Source organism: Hemicordylus capensis, chromosome 1 (genome assembly GCF_027244095.1).
Source record: "Hemicordylus capensis ecotype Gifberg chromosome 1, rHemCap1.1.pri, whole genome shotgun sequence".
NCBI classification, from domain to species: domain Eukaryota; kingdom Metazoa; phylum Chordata; class Lepidosauria; order Squamata; family Cordylidae; genus Hemicordylus; species Hemicordylus capensis.
This window is the reverse complement of record NC_069657.1, coordinates 433,430,043-433,451,975: the sequence shown is the minus strand read 5'-3', so window position 1 is coordinate 433,451,975 and position 21,933 is coordinate 433,430,043. Positions and strand designations below refer to the sequence as shown.

The window sequence follows — 21,933 nt, the reverse complement described above, 5'->3', positions numbered from 1 at the left end:
TTTGGAAAATATGAATTAAATGGCATATGCCTCTGTCAAAGGATGTCCCATCTTAGGAGAGATATTCCCTCTGGGTAAAAATGAAGGAGAAATGCTTCTTACAGATAGTCTCTGCCATCAGTAGTTTTGATACGTTTGTAAATTTAAAAACGGCGAACTTTGGGGGAGGGGGGAGAGTATTGTCCTCCAAGTAATCAGCGGTGCCCTTTCAGTCAAAGTGAGTTTTCATCAGTTAACCGAACGAATTAAGGCTGCAGTCACAGAGTTATGTAAGAGTAATAAGTAAAGTCCCACTGCACTCAGTAGGACTTACCTGTGAGTAAACAGACTGGGCTGCGAAAACTTCCGAACTTTTAACTTAAGAGTGAGTGTCAATCCCTCCCATCGAACACAATGGGACAATTCTGAGAAAACGTGCAGGGGGTTCGGGTTGCGTGGTGGCTTCAACCTGCCACGCACATTTACTTCGGAGTAAGCCATTTGGACCGGAGTGAATTCGGAATAAACTACGTGCCGAAGATCCGGCTGCAGGCAGCTTTTCCTTTGCAATTTCTCTCTGCTTCTCGGGCGTCTCTGCTTATGCGGCGACCCAGCGGGGCGTGCACTGACCCCGGTCCCCGTCTGAGGCTGAGCTCCTTACCCCGGAGCTGGCCAGTCAGTGCATGGATCCACTCCACGCCGCCCCTCAGCCCCCGTCGCCTCCTTGCTCCCCACGTCTGGGCCCCGAGCTGCTTCCGCTGCCCGGCGTCACGTGCGGGCGGGGATTAAAGCGGCTCCGCAGGGCTAGTCCGGGATGGAGTCCGGTGGCGAGCCAAGCCCAACTGGGACCCAGCAGGCGGCGGAGGAGCTGCAGCGCGGCTCCGCAGAGGTGCCGGCGGCAGAAGCGCAGCAGCAGCCGCCGCCGCCGCCACCGCCCGAGAACCCAGCTGCCGCGGCGACCCCGCCCGACGCTACCATGAGCGGCCCCGCGGAGGAGGTGATGACCCGGGCCGGTAGGGACCGCGGGCGGGCGGGCTGGCTGCTCTGGGAGCGAGGCGACGGTCTCTGCTCGAAGGAGGCGCCGCCGAGTTTCCACGCTGAGCCTCGATGCTGCTCTTCGGGCCGGGCCCAACTTGGCTGCTCTCTTACAGCTCAAGCCCTGCTTTTGCCTCGGCTGCCTTCGCTGCCATCCGAGTTCTTCCTGCCCTCTCCCCAAATTCCTCTCTGCTCGCTCTTTCGCGGAGGCGGCGACCCGCGGGACCGCTAGTCCGCCGCGTCATTCATTAGGGGGCGCCTGCTGCTCTTGGACTTGTCTTGTGGTTAAAGGGGGGGGGGTCCTAAAGGTGGCCAACTTCTGAACCGTCCTGGGAGCTGCGGACTGCCTGACTCAGTGCGGGGTGGGGTGGGTGGGGGTAGCGGCTTACTTAGTTCCATGCGGCGGGTGAAACGCCGCCACCCTGGGTTTTCTGCATTTTCCCAGCTTCTGTTAAAGGGCCAGGAGCAGGGCCAGGGTGTGCGTGCGAGTGTGCTCCGGCTGGTTGGCAGTCTCGGTTGGGTCTGGTGCTTGTCTGCTCCTCAGCCATCTTAGCAAGATCGTAAAGAGCTGAGCAAGGTGCTTGAGCAGGTTCCTTGGACAGGGCGGCCGCCGGCAAGTGCCTCGGATATAGAGGAAGGTTGGGCAGCTGACTAGGGTGGCGCATTCCAAGGGCCGCTTGCAGTCCTGGGACGCATTGCAAAAGGAAAACAAATACACAGGGTTAGAATGGGGGGATACCTGGCTAGGCAGGGGCATACTGAGTGTTTAGGACGGAGGAAGCCCGGTTAGGCACTAGTGCATGCAAAAAGCATCTCGGGATTGTTTGTTTGTCTGTCTGTCGTATTTCTATACCGCCTGATAGAGAAATTTCCAGGCAGTGTACAAGGAAAGTGTGCCATTGAGTCAGTGTCAGCTCCTGGCAACCACAGAGCTCTGTGGTTGTCTTTGGTAGAATACAGGAGGGGTTTACCATTGCCTGACAGAAGTGTTTCCCATACAGAGGTGCACTTGGGTAATTTTGGAGCCTGGACCGAAAGGCCTTTGGAGGGGCCCCCTCCCCTGCAGATTAAGCATCATCATGCTCTGCTGGGTGACCACACCACCTGGTACAGACTAGAGAGGATTTGGGGGCTCCAGGGGCTGTGGAGGTCCTGGATTTCAGCCCAGAAGTCCAGGGGTAAGAGCACCTCTGTTCCCATACCAGTGGGGATTCAAACCAGCAGCCTGTGGCTTTGCTAATCAAGTTATCCTCCCCCCCCATGCCATTTAAAACATAATATTAAAACTAATATAAAACAGTTAAAATTCATGAAACACATAAAAATCTCAATGAATAAAAACACACATTGAAATTTCAATTTCAATTAAAAGCCATGGAAAACAGGTACATCTTTAGGGTCCTCCTAAAAGCAAACAAAGAGAGAGATGCTCTTATTTCAGCAGGAGTCCTCAGCAGTGGACTGAACATGAGTCCTTGGCAGTATTCCCTCTAAGGTGTGTGCACATGCATGCACACACAAATTTTTTGATGTCCACTCAGGTTGAATCGGGAAAGGCCCACTCTGAATGCACATGCACTGCCTTGATTCTGCTGTCCAAAACAAAACTCATTCTGCACACCGATGAGAAAAATTAGAGCAAACACTGTTGTGCAGCTGCAAAAAAAGGCTCATGTGATTGACACTGTGGTTCTGTTAATGCTAACAGAAGTAATAGTTCCGCCTTATTTCCAGGAGACCTGATCCTGGGTACTGTGTCCAGTTCTGGGTGCTACACTTCAAGAAGGAGGTAGACCAAGGGGAACAGGTTCAGGGGAGAGTGAGGAAGCTGGCCAGAGGCCTGCCAAACGAGTGTTGTGAGGAAAGGTTGGATGGACTGGGGGTGCTTTGCCTGGAGAAGTGGCGTGAAAGCAGTTGTCAAATCCTGGAGGGGCTGTTGCCTAGAGGGCACAGGTTTGTTTGTGACTGCCCTGGAAAGCAGGACTGGATTAATGGGCTTAAGTTACAAGAGGGTACATTTTGGCTGTACAGGAGAAGCAACTTAATCAGAAGCAGTTTAACAATGGAATCAGTGACTTGCGTTTGAGGGCTCTCCCTCATTGAAGGTCCTCAAACCGAGTGTGGGCAACCATCTCCTGGGTATACTCTCGCTCTGGCTCTCCTGCATTGAGTGGAGGGTTGGAATACATGGCCGACAGGGCCCCTCCAATTCTATTACTTTTACAAGGCTGTCTTGTCAAAATCACTCTTGGTGAGGCTGTTTACTGGAACATAGGAAGCTGCCATATACTGAGTCAGACCCTTGGTCCAGCTAGCTCAGTATTGTCTGCACAGACTGGCAGCGGCTTCTCCAAGGTTGCAGGCAGGAGTCCCTCTCAGCCCTATCTTGGCGATGCTGCCAGGGAGGGAACTTGGAACCTTCTGCTGCATACAAGCCTGCAGGTGCTCTTCCCAGAGCCTAAGGAGAATATCTTAGTGCTCCCATTTCAAATGCAAACGAGGATGGACTCTGCTTAGCAAAGCAGACAATTCATGCTTGCTACCACAAGACCAGCTCTCCTCCTTGGTCAAACCAAAGTTGTGGGAAGCTGATATTGCCTTGGGTAGAATTCAGCTGTAGCTGCCACACTGCTTACCCACCCCCAGCTCCAGGGGCTGGTCCTGTTGGCCAGTTACTATGGAGGACCATTGTGGACAATCTAAACAAGTCTGTCTGAAGAGCCTAGAATGCTAGCATAAGTGGTTGATGGATTGGAGCTGCAGTTTCCCAGGGTGTGGCTTGAAGGCACATATGCAGCCTCCTTTCTGAAATGAATCAGAGCTGAGTCTGGTTTGTGCCTGAATGGGAGACTGCTTGGGAACCCTGGAAACAAGTGCCATCACGGAAGAAAGAGGAGATACATGGAACCAATAAATGTCCTGATGGCATCGGGGGGTGACCAAGGCAGGTGAAAGTCCCAAGCAGATGTTCTTGCACATACTATGACTTTGAGGAATAAGGGATGAAGCCAGAGGCTTCATGGTAAAACTAGGTTTTAAGAAAATATTTGAAAGTGGAGATGGGGCTATAGCTTAGTGGTAGAGCATCTGCTTTACCTGCGGAAGGTGCAAGGTTCAATCTCTGGCATCTCCAGGTAGGGCTGGGAAAGACCCCTGTCCAAAACCCTTGGAAAGCTGCTGCCAAGTCCGTGTAGACTGGGGGTTCCCAACCTGCAGCGCTCCAGATGTTGTTGGACTACAACTCCCATCATCCCCAGCTCACATGATTGTGTTTGGGGATGGGAGCTGCAGTTCAGCAACATCTGGAGCGCCACAGGTTGGGAATCGCTGCTGTAGGCAATACTGAATTAGATGGACCAAGAGTCTGGTCCTATATAAGGCAGCTACCTGCGCGAAGGAGAGACAAAGGTGAAACCATATTGGTCCTTGTTGGTCTTCCATGCTGATAAGGAGATCACTATAGTACGGTGTGGGTGATGGCCAGACCTGGTACATAGGAAGCTGCCATATACTGAGTCAGACCATTGGTCTGTCTAGCTCAGTATTGTCTTCACAGACTGGCAGCGGCTTCTCCAAGGTTGCAGGCAGGAATCTCTCTCAGCCCTATCTTGGAGACGCCAGGGAGGGAACTTGAAACCTTCTGCTCTTCCCAGAGCAGCTTCATCCCCTAAGGGGAATATCTTGCAGTGCTCACAGATCAAGTCTCCCATTCCTATGCAATGAGGGCAGGCCCTGCTTAGCTAAGGAGACAAGTCATGCTTGCTACCACAAGACCAGCTCTCCTCTCCCAGCGTGGTATGTGAAATGGTGGGGTAACCATTCTTTGCTTTGGCAGAGGTGGACTATGGCATGAAAGGCAATGCATGATGTGCTCTGTCACTGGCTGCATGGAGACTTGAAATGACAGCTTTACAAAGTCGTGACTCTCCCCTAACGAAGGGTGTAGGTTTGTTGTCTGGACTACAATGGAAACCTTTGTAATCTGGATAGCCATGAAGCGGGGCTTGTTCTGACTCTACCCACTGGCTCTCGGGCTGCATCGGGACCTATGAAATGGCGCTTTGTTGCCACAGTGCTGCCGTCTCTACTGGGGCTGTTCCAGAGCTGGCGTTCTGGAGTGCTTGACCTTAACAACGTTGCATGCCTGGAGCAACATCATTAACTGGCCTGCAGTCGGACTTGAGTTATGATGGGACAAAGCTGCTCCCTTTGGAAGCTGAACCTCCACCATACGCTGGTGTTGAGGGTCGTGGGTGGCTGGCGAGAGTGGTGTGGGGGACGTAAGGCACAGCTTGATAAGGACTGGTTGGTAAGCTGCAAGGAACACAGGCTGGATCTGCGTGAGTGTTGCTTTTCCTTAACTTCTCATAAGGATCCGGGCCTGTAGAACCCAAAGGCCTCTATTTTGACACTTGCAGCTCCATAACTTGTAAAGAGTTGTCCCATCCGCACCTCCAAAACCTCAGACTAACAGATGTGGTGTAAGTCAGGGGGATCCCATTTAGGGTTCCCAAAAGATCCCACTTAAGTGGGTATTGTACTGCCTTAAGTGGCGCAGTGGGGAAATGCTTGACTAAGAAGCAGAAGGTTGCTGCTGGTTCAAATCCCTGCTGGTACTATATCGGGCAGCAGTGGTATAGGAAGCTGCTGAAAGGCATCATCTCACACTGTGCAGGAGGAGGCAATGGTAGATCCCTCCTGTATTCTACCAGAGACAACCAGGGCTCTGTGGGCGCCAGGAGTCGACATTGACTTGACGGCACACTTTACTTTAAGTGGGTATTAAGATCCCACTTAGGGGTCCCAAAAGTTGTTGGACTAAACCTACCACCATCCCCAGCCATCTAAGGCGGACCGTGCTTAGCAAAGGGGGCAATTCCAGGGGCTTAGTGAGGGGAAGATGGGCCCGTGTACACATAGGGAACACAGACGGCCTCTCCGCTCACAGTGGCACCCCCTGGTGGCAAGCACACTCCCTCCAGCTGGTTTTCCGCCCACCTGTTGACTGCTGCTGCTGCTGTGAGAACTACCACCGGCTGCCTCTGCCTCCCATGGCCCGCTCTTCTTCCATCAGCCCGTCAAGAATGCATGCATGCCCTCCTTCCATCAGTTGGGATGGAAGGAGCCTGGCCGATGGAAGGAGGGTGGGTCTGGCAGCTGGGCGAGTGCCCAAAGAAGGCTGCAGGAGCCCGGCAGCGGCAGCAGGAGCCCCAGCCAGGGGGAGTGGGGAGCTCAGCTGCTCCTCCCAGACGCTGGGCAGCTTCTGGATGCAGCAGGTCCTTTGAACCCATCTGCCCTATTATAGCTCCATGCCTGGGCAATTCATGCTCATGACTGCAAGACCAGCTCTCCTCCCGCTAGCAAACTGTTAAAAATCACATTGCTGGTAGGAAGGAGCCATCAGCCCCACGTATAAGAGGCTCCTGCACTGTTGGCGATATATACACTTCTTTGAAAACCTATAGATTCATACTTGAGAGAGAGAAACCAGGTCCTGCTAGATTCCTTGTCATCCTCCTTTGCTGTGAAGGCAGGTGGGGATGACCTCCTGTCCTCCTGGCCATCAAGATCTCTCTTCCTTGCAAGGCCACTGCGAAGTAAAACAAAGTTAATCATTACATTTTAATAGCTAAACCATGCAGTCAAAATAATCCCTGACACTCTTATGTTGCCGAGTGTTTGCTGGCATACAGGCTTGTCTTCTGTCACTAAAGAGATGTTGCTGTGTGCCCTCTGGCCTTGGGAAGCGCATGGATCTCGAAGGGGCATCGCAGACAGCGCCAAGTTTAGAGGCTCCTTGCTGCAGCCTTCGGAAGAAATGGAGCTTGCAGCCACACATCCTATTGTACGTCGACTCTCAGTAATTCCTTCTGAGTTTAATAGGAAGGAGCTAAGCTGGACATTGGGAAGAACATCTTGGGACAGATTTAAGGAAGTGATCGTCAAATGTTCTGTTCAGACCTCCTCTGCAGGACTGCATCCAATTCTGGGCACTGCATTTTAAGCAGGACATGGATGAACTGGAATAGCTCAGAGGAGGTCAACAAAGATAGAAACCCAGTCAGTCCTATGAGGAATGGGTCAAAGAGCTGGGTTAGGGTATGTCTAGCCCGGGGAAGAGAAGGCTAATATGGTCGCTGTGTTCAAGTGGAGACAATACGGTATAGTGGTTAGAGTGCTGGACTAGGACTGGGGAAACCCGAGTTCAAATCCCCATTCGGCCATGATACTTGCTGGGTGACTCTGGGCCAGTCACTTCTCTCTCAGCCTTACCTACTTCACAGGGTTGTTGTGAAGAGGAACTTAAGTATGTAGTACACCGCTCTGGGCTCCTTGGAGGAACAGCGGGATATAAAATGTAAAATAGTAAGATAATAATAATAAATATCTGAAAGGCTCTTGAGTGTAGGCTTGAGCTCTCTTGCTCTTGGGTGTAGCACAGATTGAAATTTGCAAGGAAATGGATTCAGCCCAGATATTGGGACAGGGTTGGGCAAACGTGGCCCTCCAGCTGTTGTAGAACAGCAATTCCCATCTTCCCCAGCCACAATAAACTCTAGCTGGGGATGATGGGAGTTGTAGTTCACCAGCCAAGTTTACCCACCCCTGCATTAGGAGGTGTCTTCTAACTATAAGAGCTGCTAGAAAGTGGAACAGTCTGCCTTGCACAGTGGTGGGCTGTCCTCCTCTGGAATAGGAATATGCTGAATATTTATATACCGCTTTTCAACAAAAGTTCCCAAAGGTTTACATAGCTATAAACAAACTAATACGATGGCTCCCTGTCCCCAAAGGGCTCACATTCTAAAAAAGGAATCATAAGATAGACACCACCAGCAGCCACTGGAGGGATGCTGTGCTGGGGGTGGAGAGGGCTTCTGGAGGCTTTCAGACAGAGGCTGGATGGTCATTTGTCCAGGATTATTATTATTATTATTTATTTATTATTTATATCCCGCTCTCCCTCCAGGGAGCCCAGGGCAGGATGCTGGTGGCAGCTTCCTGTTTTGAGCAGATTTGAAGACCCCAACACTCCCTTCCAGCTCTAAATATTCTGTTATTTGTGTGCATAGGATTGCTAGGAAAAACATGCTTGTTCGTCTCTCCACCTATTAAGAACAACCAGTGGAACCGAAAACCAGCTAGCCTCTGCCAGATGACTCAGTTCCTATTAATCCCATGGGTGAACACAGTGGCAACTGTGTGTGGGAGTGGTGGGGAGAGGAACAACAGTTTATTCCTGGAAAAGGCTACTTTCAAAAGGAGAGCTGGTCTTGTGGTAGCAAGCAAGTAGCCATTGCTAAGCAGGGGCCTCCCTGGTTTCAATTTGAATGGGAGAAACTACATGTGTGGGCACTGTATGATATTCCCCTTAGGGGATGGGGTTGCTCTGGGAAGAGCATCTGCATGCAGAAGGTCCCAGGTCCCCTCCGTGGAATCTCCAAGATAGGGCTGAGAGAGACCCCTGCCTGTAACCTTTTTAAAAAAAATTATTTATTTATTTAATTTATTAAATTTATATCCCACCCAAGCATACGTCTCTGGAGAAGCTGCTTGGAGAAGCTGCTGCCAGTCTCGGTAGACAATACTGAGCTAGATGGACCAAACGTCTGACCTGGTATAAGGCAGCTTCCTGTGTTCCAGGTTATATGTACAGCAATTAAAATGGAACTATACTGACCCTGATCTCTCTCTTCCTTGTTACCAACAGGGCCTTCTTCTGGCAGCAGCATATGTCTACGATGCCCAATATAATAGGAACATCCCGTTTGAAACCTCGCCACAGGCAGTTAGGTGAGTACCTGGTTTTGCATCATACTGGCATTTTGGATGCACAGTGCAGGGTGTTACAATGTTCAGTGCAAATATTTCCAGGTTCATTCCTCATTCAAGGCAGCAGTGTTTGATCCTGAATATGGTGACTGATGGCTCAGTCCTTCATCAGGTATGTTGCATGAGGACTGTACTGAAGTTGCCATGTTGAGAGATTAAGCCTACCTGCAAGGTCCAATGGTGTAGGCTTTACAGAAAAATAGGAAAAACTTCCCCATGCATTTTTTCATCACTTCCATACATTTTCCTCAGATGATTTTACTATGCAGGTTCTCCAGATGTCCTAAACAGTTGCAGGGGAGTAACAGCAGGAGAGAGGGCATGCCCTCAACTCCTGCCTGCAGCTTCCAGTGGCATCTGGTGGGCCACTGTGCGAAATAGGATGCTGGATTACATAGGCCTTGGGCCTGATCCAGCAGGGCTGTTCTTATGTTCTAACAGACTGATCTGATTTGGAATGTTTCTCTCATATATGTAAGAAAACCCTACCATACTAACATCCAGCAGTGTTCCTTAAAAGCTTCTCAGGTAATCAAGTCGTTGAACTAAAATATTTGATTGCAGGGGGAGCAGAATCCATAAAGCCACTTAATGTGGTTTAAATGTTGTACTGAGACAAATACAAAGCTTCATGTGGAAATATAATCTTAGCAATGGGAAAGGTTTTATGGAAGAATTAAGTATGGGGAAAACTTCAACCCTGCATCTCTGATCAAACTTGGCTTCTTAGTGGTGGTGTAGTTTCTTGGCCTCTAAGAACATCTACCCTAAGTTTGAGAAGGGTGAATACTACTACGGCTCCTCACTGGCTTGGAGACAGCTTTTGAGGATCCTTCGATAACAGCTGCTTCTGTGCCAGCTTGGGAAGAGGGACTTTCCAGCTGTTGTGGAGCAGAAGAAGTCCTAGTCTCTTAAATTCTTGCTGTTTTTCAAAAATTTAGAATTGCTTAATCCAGGGATTCTCAAACTTGGGTCCTTGGGTGATCTTGCACTACAACTCCCATCATCCACAACAACAATGAGCTTTGTAGTCCAGTCCAAGTTTGAGAACCCCTGGGTTAACCCATTCTCTCTACTGCTACTGTAGAGGAGAGTTTGTCTCTAAAGGAGACAAAGAGACTCCAAAGAGACAAGTCACTTTGTCTCCTGCTACTCTAGAGGACAGCTCCACTCTAGAAGAGAGCTGGTCTTGTGGTAGCAAGCATGACTTGTCCCCTTAGCTAAGCAGGGTCTGCCCTGGTTGCATTTGAATGGGAGACTTACTTGTGAGCACATGTAAGATATTTCCCTCAGGGGATGGAGCTGCTTTGGGAAGAGCGTCTAGGCTCCAAGTTCCCTTCCTGGCAGCATCTCCAAGATAGGGCTGGGAGAGATTCCCACCTGCAACCTTGGAGAAGCCGCTGCCAGTCTGTGAAAACAATACTGAGCTAGATAGACCAATGGTCTGACTCAGTATATGGCAGCTTCCTATGTTCCTATGTACCACATTTGCTTGAATCAAGTTCCTCTTCTCCTGATATCAACCACTTCTGTGACTTCTCTTCCCAGGCTGTATTATCTCTATAACCACTGGACGATGCAAGCCGCCACCTACTTCTTTATTTTTATCGATCTTGCTCTTGCCTTGTTCGAAGAGCCTGCTGTGTACCCACTCCCTTTCTTGGTAAGTATGTGGATACAATGCAATGAAGAACAATTTCATCCTGATGTTTGCGGGCTAGATAGCATGTGGATATAATCTCAGACTATAATATTAAACACAAACGAGTAACAAGCTCCTCTCTCCTTTGGCTGTGATGTGGCATCCCTTAACCCTCATTCCAGAAGCACCTTTTCTGCAATGTAGGACATACTGAAATAATCAAATACAGAGTACTACAGAAACTTGGCAGAATCTGACAATTTGCAGACTGCTAGTTAACTTTGTAAGTTCCTAGACCTAATCATTAGAAAGAGGTGAGCTCTTTCTAAAGAGGAGAGCTGATCTTGTGGTAGCAAGCATGACTTGCTCCCTTAGCTAAGCAGGGTCCTCCCTGGCTGCATATGAATGGGAGACTTGATGTGAAAGCACTGTAAGATAGTCCCCTTAAGGGATGGGACCACTCTGGGAAGAGCAGAAGGTTTCAAGTTCCTTCCCTGGCTTCTCCAAGATAGGGCTGAGAGAGATTCCTGCCTGCAACCTTGGAGAAGCCTCTGCCAGTCTGTGAAGACAATACTGAGCTAGATAGACCAATGGTCTGACTCGGTATATGGCAGCTTCTTATATTCCTAGATGTTCAGGAAAATATGTAGACTTTAGCCTGGTCGGGAAATCCACAAGAACTAGGACTTTCAGAGCTGTGCCTATAGCTGTAATTAAATTAACCTGTTTCTAGAATTGCAGGGAGAAGCTTTCTTTTATTTTTTTAAAAAGAAGATTGCTTTATGGAAGTGCTGTGGATGGGTCTTTAGTAAGTGTAATGGCTTCACTCTTCCAGGGTGTCTTGGGAATTTGTTTCTTTGGGGGACTGTTTTGGCATCCTTGCAAAAACACAGTTGCTGGAATTTCCTTGCAGAATACATGTAAACATTTGTGCAGCAGATGGGCTCACTGTGAGGCATTTCAGACAGCAGGCTTCACTGTGGGTTTGGGGTATAATGGTTAATCTGATGCGCAAGAAGGATTGGTTTTGTTTTGTTTTAACTTCAGACATAAATCGGGCTAGGTTCCAATATGGAGGGAAAAACCCAAATCATGTGTGCTCTCTGAAATATTGCATGGACTTTGGGGTAAATCTGGCCAATATGTGAATGCGCACTCACCCTCTCAAAGTAAAGCCACCATCTGAAAAAGCTCCATGTTCTACATCTTGAGTTGGCTCCCTATGGACAGATCTGAGTGTTTGACAGAACTCTGGTACCCCAAGTTCTGCTTGACTACAGAAAGCAACTCTGTTTATATGATTGGTTACCAATGATGACTAAAAATCCAAAGTGGGGGTGCAGGCGGTGCAAAGCTTTCATTGGTTACGTGGCACCGGTCTTCAGTCGGCTGCACACCAGTCCTTTGTCTAATTAAAATGGTGGCAGGATCTTCTGTGCATATAAAAGGGAGTACAAAGTTTCACCTTATAAACAAGAGATGTTAGTGGGAAAGGAAGAAACAGTGATCCATTCAGGTATTTGGGAGTTCATGAACACCTTTTATGATTATAGCAGTTAATTGTAATCAAATTTAGACAAAATGTAATATAAAAATCTGTTGTGCACAAAATATGCAGTAGCAGGGTAATTGATCATCCTTGTAGGTCTTCAGGGGTCTTTAAGGCTCTCCTGAAGGCCTGATTTATTAAGTGCCATCAAGTCAGTGTTGACTCTTAGCGACCATATAGATAGATTCTCTCCAGGATGATCTGTTTTCAATTTGGCTTTTAAGGTCTCTCAATGGTGCATTCACTGCTGTCATAATCGAGTCCATCCACCTTGCTGCTGGTTGTCCTCTTCTTCTCTTTCCTTCAACTTTCCCCAGCATTATAGACTTCTCAAGGGAGCTGGGTCTTTGCATAATGTGTCCGAAGTATGATTGTTTGAGCCTGATCATTTGTGCCTCGAGTGAAAATTCTGGATTGATTTGTTCTATGATCCATTTGTTTGTTTTCCTGGCTGGTATCCTCAAAAGTCTTCTCCAACATCAAAGTTCAAAAGCGTCAATGTTTTTTCTATGCTGCTTCTTCAAAGTCCAGCTTTCGCATTCATAGAGTGTCACAAGGAAAACCATGCAACAATTCTAATATTTGTAGGTGTTGAAACATCACGGCATCTAAATATCCTTTCCAAAGCCTTCATTGCAACCCTACCAAGTGCTAGTCTGTGGCGTGTTTCTTGACTGCTGGATCCTTTACTGTTGACGGTCAATCCTAAAAGGCAGAAGCTATCCACTTCAGTGTCTTCATTGTCAATTCTGAGGCTGGTTGCTGTACCTGTTGTCATTAGTTTAGTCTCCTTTACATTTAACTGTAGTCCCACAAAGGCCTACAAGGATGATAATACTCTTATATCCATGGGGAGTGCATTCCACAACCCAGGGGTGACAACCGAGAAGGCACGATCCCAAGTCACCACCAGATGAACTGGTGGCACCTGAAGACGAACCCCTCCTGATTATCTCAATGAGTGGTTGGGATCCTGTAGAGAAAGGCGCTCTCTTGGGTAACCCGGACCTAAGCCATTCAGGACTTTAAAGGTAGTAACGAGCACTTTGTACTTTGCCCGGAAACATATTGGCAGCCAGTGCAACTGTTTAAAAACTGACATGGTGTGGTTAGAATTTCAAACCACATTCCTTGGCTTGAATTTCATCTGCATTCCACTTCCACAGGTTACCTCACTGGCTGAGGTCTTCTGCCTTTTGGTGTTCTTCGGAAGACTCGTCCACTTTGCAAAAGTGACACCTCGCGATGTGTTCTGGAAGGATACCAAGAACATCTGCATCATGATAACGATACTGGTCAGTTGCCTTCTTCTCAAGCCGTGTCTGTGTTGTTGCAAAAGGAGCTGTAGTGTGACAGAGTGTCTTGTCTGGTGCCACTACCTTCTGGTGTTCCCACTGTGACAATACTGCAGTGGGTCCTGCATGCATAGAAACTGCCTTCTGAGTCAGACCATTGGTCTATCTAGCTCAGCATTGTCTACACAGATTGGCAGTGGCTTCTCCAAGGTTGTAGGCAGGAGTCTCTCTCAGCCCTATCTTGGAGATGCCAGAGAGGGAACTTGGAACCTTCTGTATGCAAGTACTCTTTCCAGAGCAGCCCCATCACCTAAGGGGAATATCCTACAGTGCTCATGTGTACTACTGTGCATATTTATATACTACTAGCACAGTGGACCTGACGTTGCTCGGGCTTTTGTGGCTCTACCTGCTGTATATCCAGCTGTCTGTGCAGGGTGGCTGTCAGGGTCCCTGGGTACCCTGTGTTACTTGTAGGGTCCTAGTAAGTCACCTTGCCAAGTTTGGTCTCGATATCTCAAAGGGTGTGGGAATATATAAGGGACAAACATTCACCTATATTTATATAGACTACACATTGATATACTGATTTTTAACCAAAGTTCTCAAAGCAGTTTACATAGGAAACTAAACAAATAAGATGGTTCCCTGTCTCCAAAGGCCTTGTGATCTTAAAAAAATAAGTTAGACACCAGCAATAGCCACTGGAGGGATGCTGTGCTGAAGGTAGACAGGGCCAGTTGCTTTGCCCTTGCTAAATATAAAGAGAACCGCCACTTGAAAAGATGCCTGTCTGCTCAGTTATCCAAGCTTAAGTGTTTAATGCTCACTTGTTCTTGGGTCCCCTTCTACTTCTGGAAGTAGAGTATCTAGCTATTGGCCATTGTGGCTGGAGATCATGGGGGTTGTATTCCAACAGCAGCTGGAAGGCTGAAGGTGTACAGCCATGCTCTAGATCAGTGATTAGCATAACTGTGTGACGAACATTACAGGTATTGTATCAGTATAGTGTGGGGTTGGAAATACTTATAACTGACCTTCTTGATAGTTCTCTCGAGACTATTGACAAGTTACTCTCCCGTTACACAAAAGCAAACAAGACAAGAACCATGTTCTAGAACTTGCTCATATTGTATCCTGCAGTTGGCTTGCTTTCATCTTGGGTATAAAAAGCAGACCCAGGAGCGTGGTTTGTCGTCTTCTGCTTGTCGGGAAAGATCCTTTCATCATCTGTTTCTGGCACATAGTTCCTTGAATCCTACTGGTTCTCGTTTCTTTCCCAGCTGACTTTGGTTGACTTGATTATCTACGGAGCTCTTAGAATATCGAGTATCCGCAGTGTCAGGTGGTCGAGACCCATGCGGCCCATCTTCTTAATAAACTTTGCAGAAAGTCGTCAGGTAAGAGATTCATTCAGGTATGTTCACATATGAATGGAACTTTCTGAATTGAATTCAACAAGTAGTCATATTTGGCTAGTAAATCTATATTCCTTCATTAAGGGAGACTGGCAATATTTGAACTTCTGTGTTATCTGTCTTCTCTCCTCTTGAAAACAACCTTCTGCTTTTTCTTCTCTCTCTGTCTGCAAACAGGCAGGCTTAAGCCTGGCCTAGCTTTGGGAAAGCTGGAGCATGAGGTAAGTTGGAACATAACTTGTTACGATGGGAGGGAGCTAGGAATCCAGCATGTGGTGAATTCTCGGCTTAATTCGAGTGCCTTAGGGTGTGATACAAAGTGGAAGGAACAGGAAGTGCAGGTATCTTCTGCAACTCTTGTTCTTCTACTGCTTGGAAAATGTTTAAGCACTCCTACTTCTCCCAGGCAAAAGAGATTGAGAAGCTGGTTTTTCAGACATGACCAGTATGCAGAGAAAAGGCATGTGTGCTGCTTGTTTCTTATGCATTACGTCTTGTCCAAAGTTGCCCTGACTATGGTGCTTGGCCCCAAAACACCTGGCATGGGATACTGAAGAGCCTGTCTCCGTGGCAACCTCTTGCATCTTAGATTACTGCAAAGCTGGAGTCCTGTTCACAGGATGCATTTGGCACAGTGGGCCAGTTCAGAACATATGGCCCAGCAGCACACACAAACAGGAAAGGGCCCACCTAGAGCACGTCTGCCAGTGACTCCAGAAGTGTGCCTTAATCATCTGAATAGGCACCTAAACACCTGCTACAAGCATAGGAAACAGCCATATACTGAGTCAGACCATTGGTCTATCTAGCTCAGTATTGTCTTCACAGACTGGCAGCCGCTTCTCCAAGGTTGCAGGCAGGAATCTCTCTCAGCCCTATCTTGGAGAAGCCAGAGAGGGAACTTGGAACCTTCTGCTCTTTCCAGAGCGGCTCCATCCCCTGAGGGGAATATCTTGCAGTGCTCACACTTCTAGTCTCCCATTCAGATGCAACCAGGGCAGACCCTGCTTAGCTATGGGGACAAGTCATGCTTGCTACCACAAGACCAGCTCTCTTCTCCTGTATCTAGAGTGCATGTTCAGGGGGCATTTGGATTACCAGCCCCAAGTGTGATTCAAGGGGTGTGCTGACAGAGTGTCCGGACATCTGGGCATTTCCGATGGGCTTGCTCTCAGTGCATCCCCTTCCTCATCACGTGTGCTACTGGCCATATTGTTTGTTCCAGCCCACATATAATCAATATGGTGTATACATGTACAGATCTGTGCACATGCACAGTTATTAGCACATGTTCAGCACACAGTAGTATACTTCCTAACTTCATTTGAGGGGGCCTGTACCCAGATTGACTCCTAAAATGAATATATGTATAGTCATTTACACAAACATATGCATGTACATGTATACAACATAATGCCTAAATAGAACTTGGTGGTTGAAGGAAATCAGCAGCAGTACTAATGATTGTTAAACAGCATTTCAACTTTCCTGAAACTGGTTTGTTTGGGCCGCTTGTCATTGGAGGATTGCAGCTGGAGGATCTCTAGCAAAGAATTTTCAGCACATTTGGGAAACCACATTTCCCAGGACCCTGGGTGGAAGCAATTGGTTGCATTGGCTTGACTGTGAGCCATGGATATTCTGAGGCTCGCACATGCTCTGGCTACCCAGATCAGGGGCAGAGACCTTTTATTCAGAAATTGCAATCTTATTCCTGAAGGTGCAGCCTTTTAGTGAAGGCTGCTCCAACTTGCTTTGGGATTATCTTTGGAAGTTCCAGAGTTCCACAAAAAGCTCATCTCCTATATGAGAAATATGCTATCTCAAGGAAAGCATGGCAGACTGCTTACATGGGGATTCTTACAAAATACAGTACACCCTTTCGGCTGCAGATGATTGAATTGTACCAGATTCTCTACCAGACCTTTCCCCCAGCAGAACAAATAGAAAGAAGATTATGATTGAACATGGTATCGTTTTGTACTCCTGTATCCTGAAGCAGGGTTTCTCGGTTGGTCTGTCACAGCACACTAGTGTGCCACACTGACTTTCTCTGAATGTGCTCCGAAAGTGGGGAGTTTACACAATGACCTTGGTCCATTTTGACTGGGGAAGATGGAAGTTGTAGTCCAGCATCAGGGGACCCAAGGTTGGGAACTCCTGACATATATCATACTTGTTCCCCTATAGCAGCCGTGCACTTGAATCCGATATCCTCTACTCCTCCCACAATGATCTGTCTGTAAGGCACTATGGAGATTGGATTTCTGCTGAAAAGGCACCAAGTCTGCTTGTCTGTACAGAGTGGACCTTTGTGAGCCACAAAATTGGGTCTGGAATCAGCTGATTTATGTTGCAATGTTCACAGGCCTCCTCCTTATGCTAGTCTGGATGTTGAAGTTGCGTTGAAAAAAGTCAGTGTCTGTTCCAGACTAGTGCTACCTCAACACCTGCAGTTAGTACAACATGAGGCATTAGCTAATTGTGCTCAAGGTTGTCCCTGAATCTCGTATTTCGCTAATGGTTCTGTCGCATTCTGGAGCACTGCAAAAATGCTCAGTGTCACATGCTAAGAGCTGCATGTTATGCTAATGCAACACTTGTCTGGTTGCTATTGACTCTTGATATGGATCATCTAGAAAGGGATTTCTGTGGAACTCCATTTCTTCTACCCCCACCCCTAGATTTTCAGCTAAGGCAGATAAATGCCCAGACTTTCATCAGGATTAATGTGGAGCCTTGAGACCTGCTTCCTGATGCATCTTGCATTCTGACAGAAGTGCTCTGGGTCGGTAAAACTGATCATCCGAGTAGTGAGGTAAATCTGGTCTTGGACAGGGCCACACTCCCTCTGAAAGACCAAGTTCACAGCTTAGGGGTGCTTCTGAACCAGAAGCTGTCCTTGGATGCACAGGTGGCGGTAGTGTGTGCAGGAGTGCCTCTTACCAGCTACAGCTGGTACGCCAGCTGCGACCCTACTTGGAGAAGTAGGACCTGAATTCATGCACTAGTAACATCCAGATTGGATTACTGCAATGCACTCTGTGTGGGGCTGTCCTTGAAGACTGTTTGGAAGCTTCAGCTGGTCTAGACTGCTGCTGCAAGGATGTCCTTGGGTGCTAGTTAGTCCTCAAGGATCACACCTATCTTGGGGCAGCTTCTCTAGTTGCCAGTTTGCTTCTGGGCCTGATTCAAAGTGCTGGACTTGACCTTTGAAGTTCTACATGGCTTCGGATTGGGGTATCTGTCTGACTGCATTCACCCATGTGAATTGCCTGGGCTCTTCGTTCATCATCTCAAGCCCTACTCGCGGCCCCGCCATTGACTGAAATTCAGTTGGTGGGAACAAGAGACGAGGCTTTCTCAGTTGTGGCCTCTCAGCTGTGGAATGCCCTCCCAGAAGAACTTTGCCACATTCCCTCAAGGTGTCTTAAGAAGCTCAAAACCCATCTGTTTAGAGATGCTTGTAAAACCTTTTTAATGGACTATTTTTTCCCCAGTTTGTTTCAATTTTATTCTATGCTGTATGTCTTAGTTGCGTTAAACCTTTACTGTTGTGAGTTGCCCCGAGCAGTGTTGTATTGGAGGGGCGGGGTATAAATATTTTAAATAAAATAAATATGTAAGGTGGAAGCCGTATTGGGTGGGAGGTGTGCGAACAAGTGGGAATGTTACGTGTACTCCTAATGAATGCTGTTTGCTTCTTGGCAGATCCGACGAGCATTCCGTAGCATACGGAACACTTTGCCTGAGATCACCTATGTATTCCTACTGTTCATGTTCAGTGTCTTGATGTTTTCCCTCATGGCCTTGAAGCTGTTTGGGAACAGGTAAGAATGTTATCAGTCGCTCAATGAACAAGGGAGGGGGAAAGCAAATGCTCGCCTCTCTATGGAGTAAGAAGATTGACTTGCAAGAATTACCCGTGAAACATTAAACACCAAATCAGAAGCAGAAATGCAGAGGGAGATACCCAAATAGAAGATGACCCTGAATTTAAGACGATGCCCTTAAAAAAACAAAAACAAAAACAAAAACAAAAAAAACCCAGAACCTAAATATAGGTTATACCTGTATTGTGCTTGCCTAGCAATTGCCCAGATCAGCGCCCTAGCCACTGCCGCCGCCATTTTGGCTGGGCTTTTCTCAAAGCAAACCTACTTCACAGGGTTGTTGTGAGGAGAAACCTAAGTATGTAGTACACCGCTCTGGGCTCCTTGGAGGAAGAGCGGGATAGAAATGTAAAAATAAATAAATAATAATAAATAAAGCAAAGTGGCGCACGGCACATAGGTAGCTCTCGAGTGGCATTGTGGGGATGTGTTAAGAATGTGGCCAGAGGGATGTGGCTGTTTCTCTCTCTGCTTGTGCAGGACTCTTCAGTCTCTCTCTCTCTCTCTCTCTCTCTCTCTCTGCCCTTCTTGTCTTCCTTGTACATCAGTTTTATTTTTTGTGTTCCACTGAATCAGTTTAGGTTTAATCAGTTTAATACAGGTTACACCTGTATTTACCCAAAAGGAACAGCACTCTGAATTAAAGACTCTTCTCCCCCCCCCCCACATTTCTAACATCAGATAACTTGGGGAGGGGGGCTAGTCTTGGATTCAGGTCAGTAGATATGGCATGCCTGGATCAGTAATAAGATGGAGGGACCTAACCTGAATGCAGGCTGGAGAAGAGTGCAAAGTGAGCATCCAAAGGTAACATGAATTCTATTTGCCCAGAGGCTTTGAAGGCAGATAGTGGCACTGTGTTATAGCATCTCCCAAGTCTAATCTCTGACATCTCCAGGTAGGGCTGGGAAAGACTAGTGCCTGAAATCTTAGAGAGTCACTGCCAGTCAGTGTAGACTGTACTGAGTTAGATGAAGCAAGGGTCCGACTGGCATAAGACAGCTTCCTCTGTTCTGTTGGCCCTTTTCCTGTAGTCTAATGCAATGAATCCTGTTAGGCACTGACCATGGCTGTCTGGGAAAGAGAGATCTGGGCGCTTTCCAGACTAGTTGCTCAACAGCAGCGAAATGCTTCTGTTCAGGCAAGTCGCATTCAAAACATAAACAGCAACAGGGGGCAGTCTTGCAGAAACGAACAAAAGGAAAAAAACAGCAACTTTCTTACACCGGATATACAACGTCACAGCTCTGTATCGCAGCAATTAAATTCAAAACAATGCCTCGGAAATGTGAACGGCACCCTGCTGTCTGCATAGGGACTGCAGTGTCACAATACAGGAAATGTGGAAGCACACTTCTGAGATATGATATGACCCCGTTGCAGGGTCTAATCTGGAAAGTGCCCTGGGCAAAAGCAGTAAGAGAGTTTCAGCAATGAGACCCTTGGGGTGCCACCGTAGCTCTTAAATGCCCTTCTCCAGGTATTGTCAGTCACCTCTTAAGAGTCCAGGGGATAATTCCAGTTGTGGGGTGTGTCCATCTGTGGTTATCCTTCTGAATTTGTGTGCTCCTGGGATGGTGAGTACAATGTGCATGGAATTTGTGTATGTCTTTTTATACTATGTTGGCTTTGCTTGTATTTTGCTCACCGGTCCATAGGGGTGTGCACAGAACCGTTCTGGGCGATTCAGTTTGAATTAGAACTGAATCTGAACCAAACCACCAGTCCACAAACCGGTTCATTAGAACTGGATGGCAGTCTAATTTGTACAGTTGAACCAGTCTGACCCATTTCGGGTGGCTATGCTTGTAAAAGGGAATCCAGGCATTACAATTACAAGCGAAGGGGATTCCTAACTCTCAAAGGGGGTTGAAAGCGAGGGGCAGGCGAGAGGGCACCTTACCATTAGCAGTTTCCCCAGGCCTCCCTGGGGCTTCCCCTCTTTGAGGTTGAGTGGCTGGAGCCAGCCACTAAAGGAAGTACTTCACACAAGGTGTAATTAATTTGCTGCTGCCAGTCAGATGTGGTGATGGCTACCAATTTACAGTTCTAAAGGGGATTAGTCAAATTCATGAAGAATAAGGCTATCAGTGGCTACTAGCCTGGATAGCTATATATTTCCATCAGGATAGGGGGCCTGCCACTGAACATCAGGTGCTAGGGAACACCAATGGGAGGGGGGTCCTCCCCCCCCCCACTGCTTGGGGGTTTTCCTGATTGTAAGGTATTACTGCAAGAAGCAGGATGCTAGATTAGATGGACCTTTGGCCTGATCCAGCAGGGCTTTTTTTACCTCTTAAAAATTTCTAAACTATTTTTAGACTGTCCTTCAAACAAATTCTGTGGTGTTTTCAAAGGCAAAGCATCAATAGAGTCACAACTAAAAAATTAAGTACACCATCAAAATGACAACTAAAGCAGCAGTTAAGAGCAACACATTGATTAAAATCAAAACAATAAAAGCCTGGGGAGATTTTTATTTTTTATTTTTTTTTAAACACTCCCTGGAGCATTTCCAGATGGGGCTTTTAGCTTGTGTCTCCGGAATGGAGGCTGTGCATTCACATATTTGGTCCGATTTACCCCAAAGTCCCTGCGAGCTATCAGGGAGCGCTCCAGACATGATTTGTGTTTTTCATTGTACGTTAGAGCACAGCCCAAGTGTGTGTGTTAACCCAATTTATGTCTGGGGTTAAAAAACACACTTTTTTGCATTGGTTTTTGGGGGACAAATTCGAACCTTCAGTAAAGCCTGCTGTCTGGAAATGCTCCTGAAGTCAGAAAAATAACCACATAAGAGCAGTCATCCTCTTGAGCTCTTTAAAGATTGCCGTGACACTTCTTTGCATTTTGTCATTTTTACTCTTTAGGAATCTAAAGACTGTGGAAGGTTTGCCATATTTCACAAATTACCTTGAAATCGTATTTGGTATGTACGTGTTGGTAACCACGGCAAATAGCCCCGATGTCATGTACGTATCCACTTCTCCCCAGACTAGAATTTTTCTTCTGATGTAAATTCATGAAATATTGAGCTGTTGTAATGAAACACTTGTCATAGCATGGAGGGCTTCCCTTGCTTCTTTCCCATACCCTGTGCACTGAACTCCAGCAAGGGAGAGTATCCATCACTGGAGATGCAATTTGACTTTGTCAGTTGGGTGTCTGGCTTCTTCACTTAAACCACTGAAAACTTACACATGATGAAAATGTTGATGGTGCTTGGTTTTATTTCTACACACACATACACTCTAATAGTTGGGGTGTGTATTTGTGTGCTCCTGCTAAC

The 21,933-nt window shown here is 47.3% G+C and overlaps 1 protein-coding gene across 3 annotated transcripts in view; it reads left to right on the top strand.

Annotated features, from left to right (window-relative positions):
- The first annotated feature begins 755 nt into the window (after nt 1-755).
- The window catches only part of LOC128353014 (two pore calcium channel protein 1-like), a 42,473-nt gene continuing 21,295 nt past the window's right edge, over nt 756-21,933 (top strand). The window contains exons 1-7 of one of the 3 annotated variants that reach the window (XM_053313660.1): nt 756-976; nt 8,726-8,808; nt 10,396-10,510; nt 13,205-13,333; nt 14,617-14,733; nt 18,463-18,581; nt 21,515-21,616. In XM_053313660.1, the coding sequence (XP_053169635.1) occupies nt 794-976; nt 8,726-8,808; nt 10,396-10,510; nt 13,205-13,333; nt 14,617-14,733; nt 18,463-18,581; nt 21,515-21,616 (848 nt within the window). In that variant the 5' untranslated portion in view covers nt 756-793. Of the gene's footprint in view, nt 993-6,762; nt 6,860-8,725; nt 8,809-10,395; nt 10,511-13,204; nt 13,334-14,616; nt 14,734-18,462; nt 18,582-21,514; nt 21,617-21,933 lie in introns of those variants that run through there. The other 2 variants (XM_053313677.1, XM_053313669.1) reach the window with 2 other exon arrangements.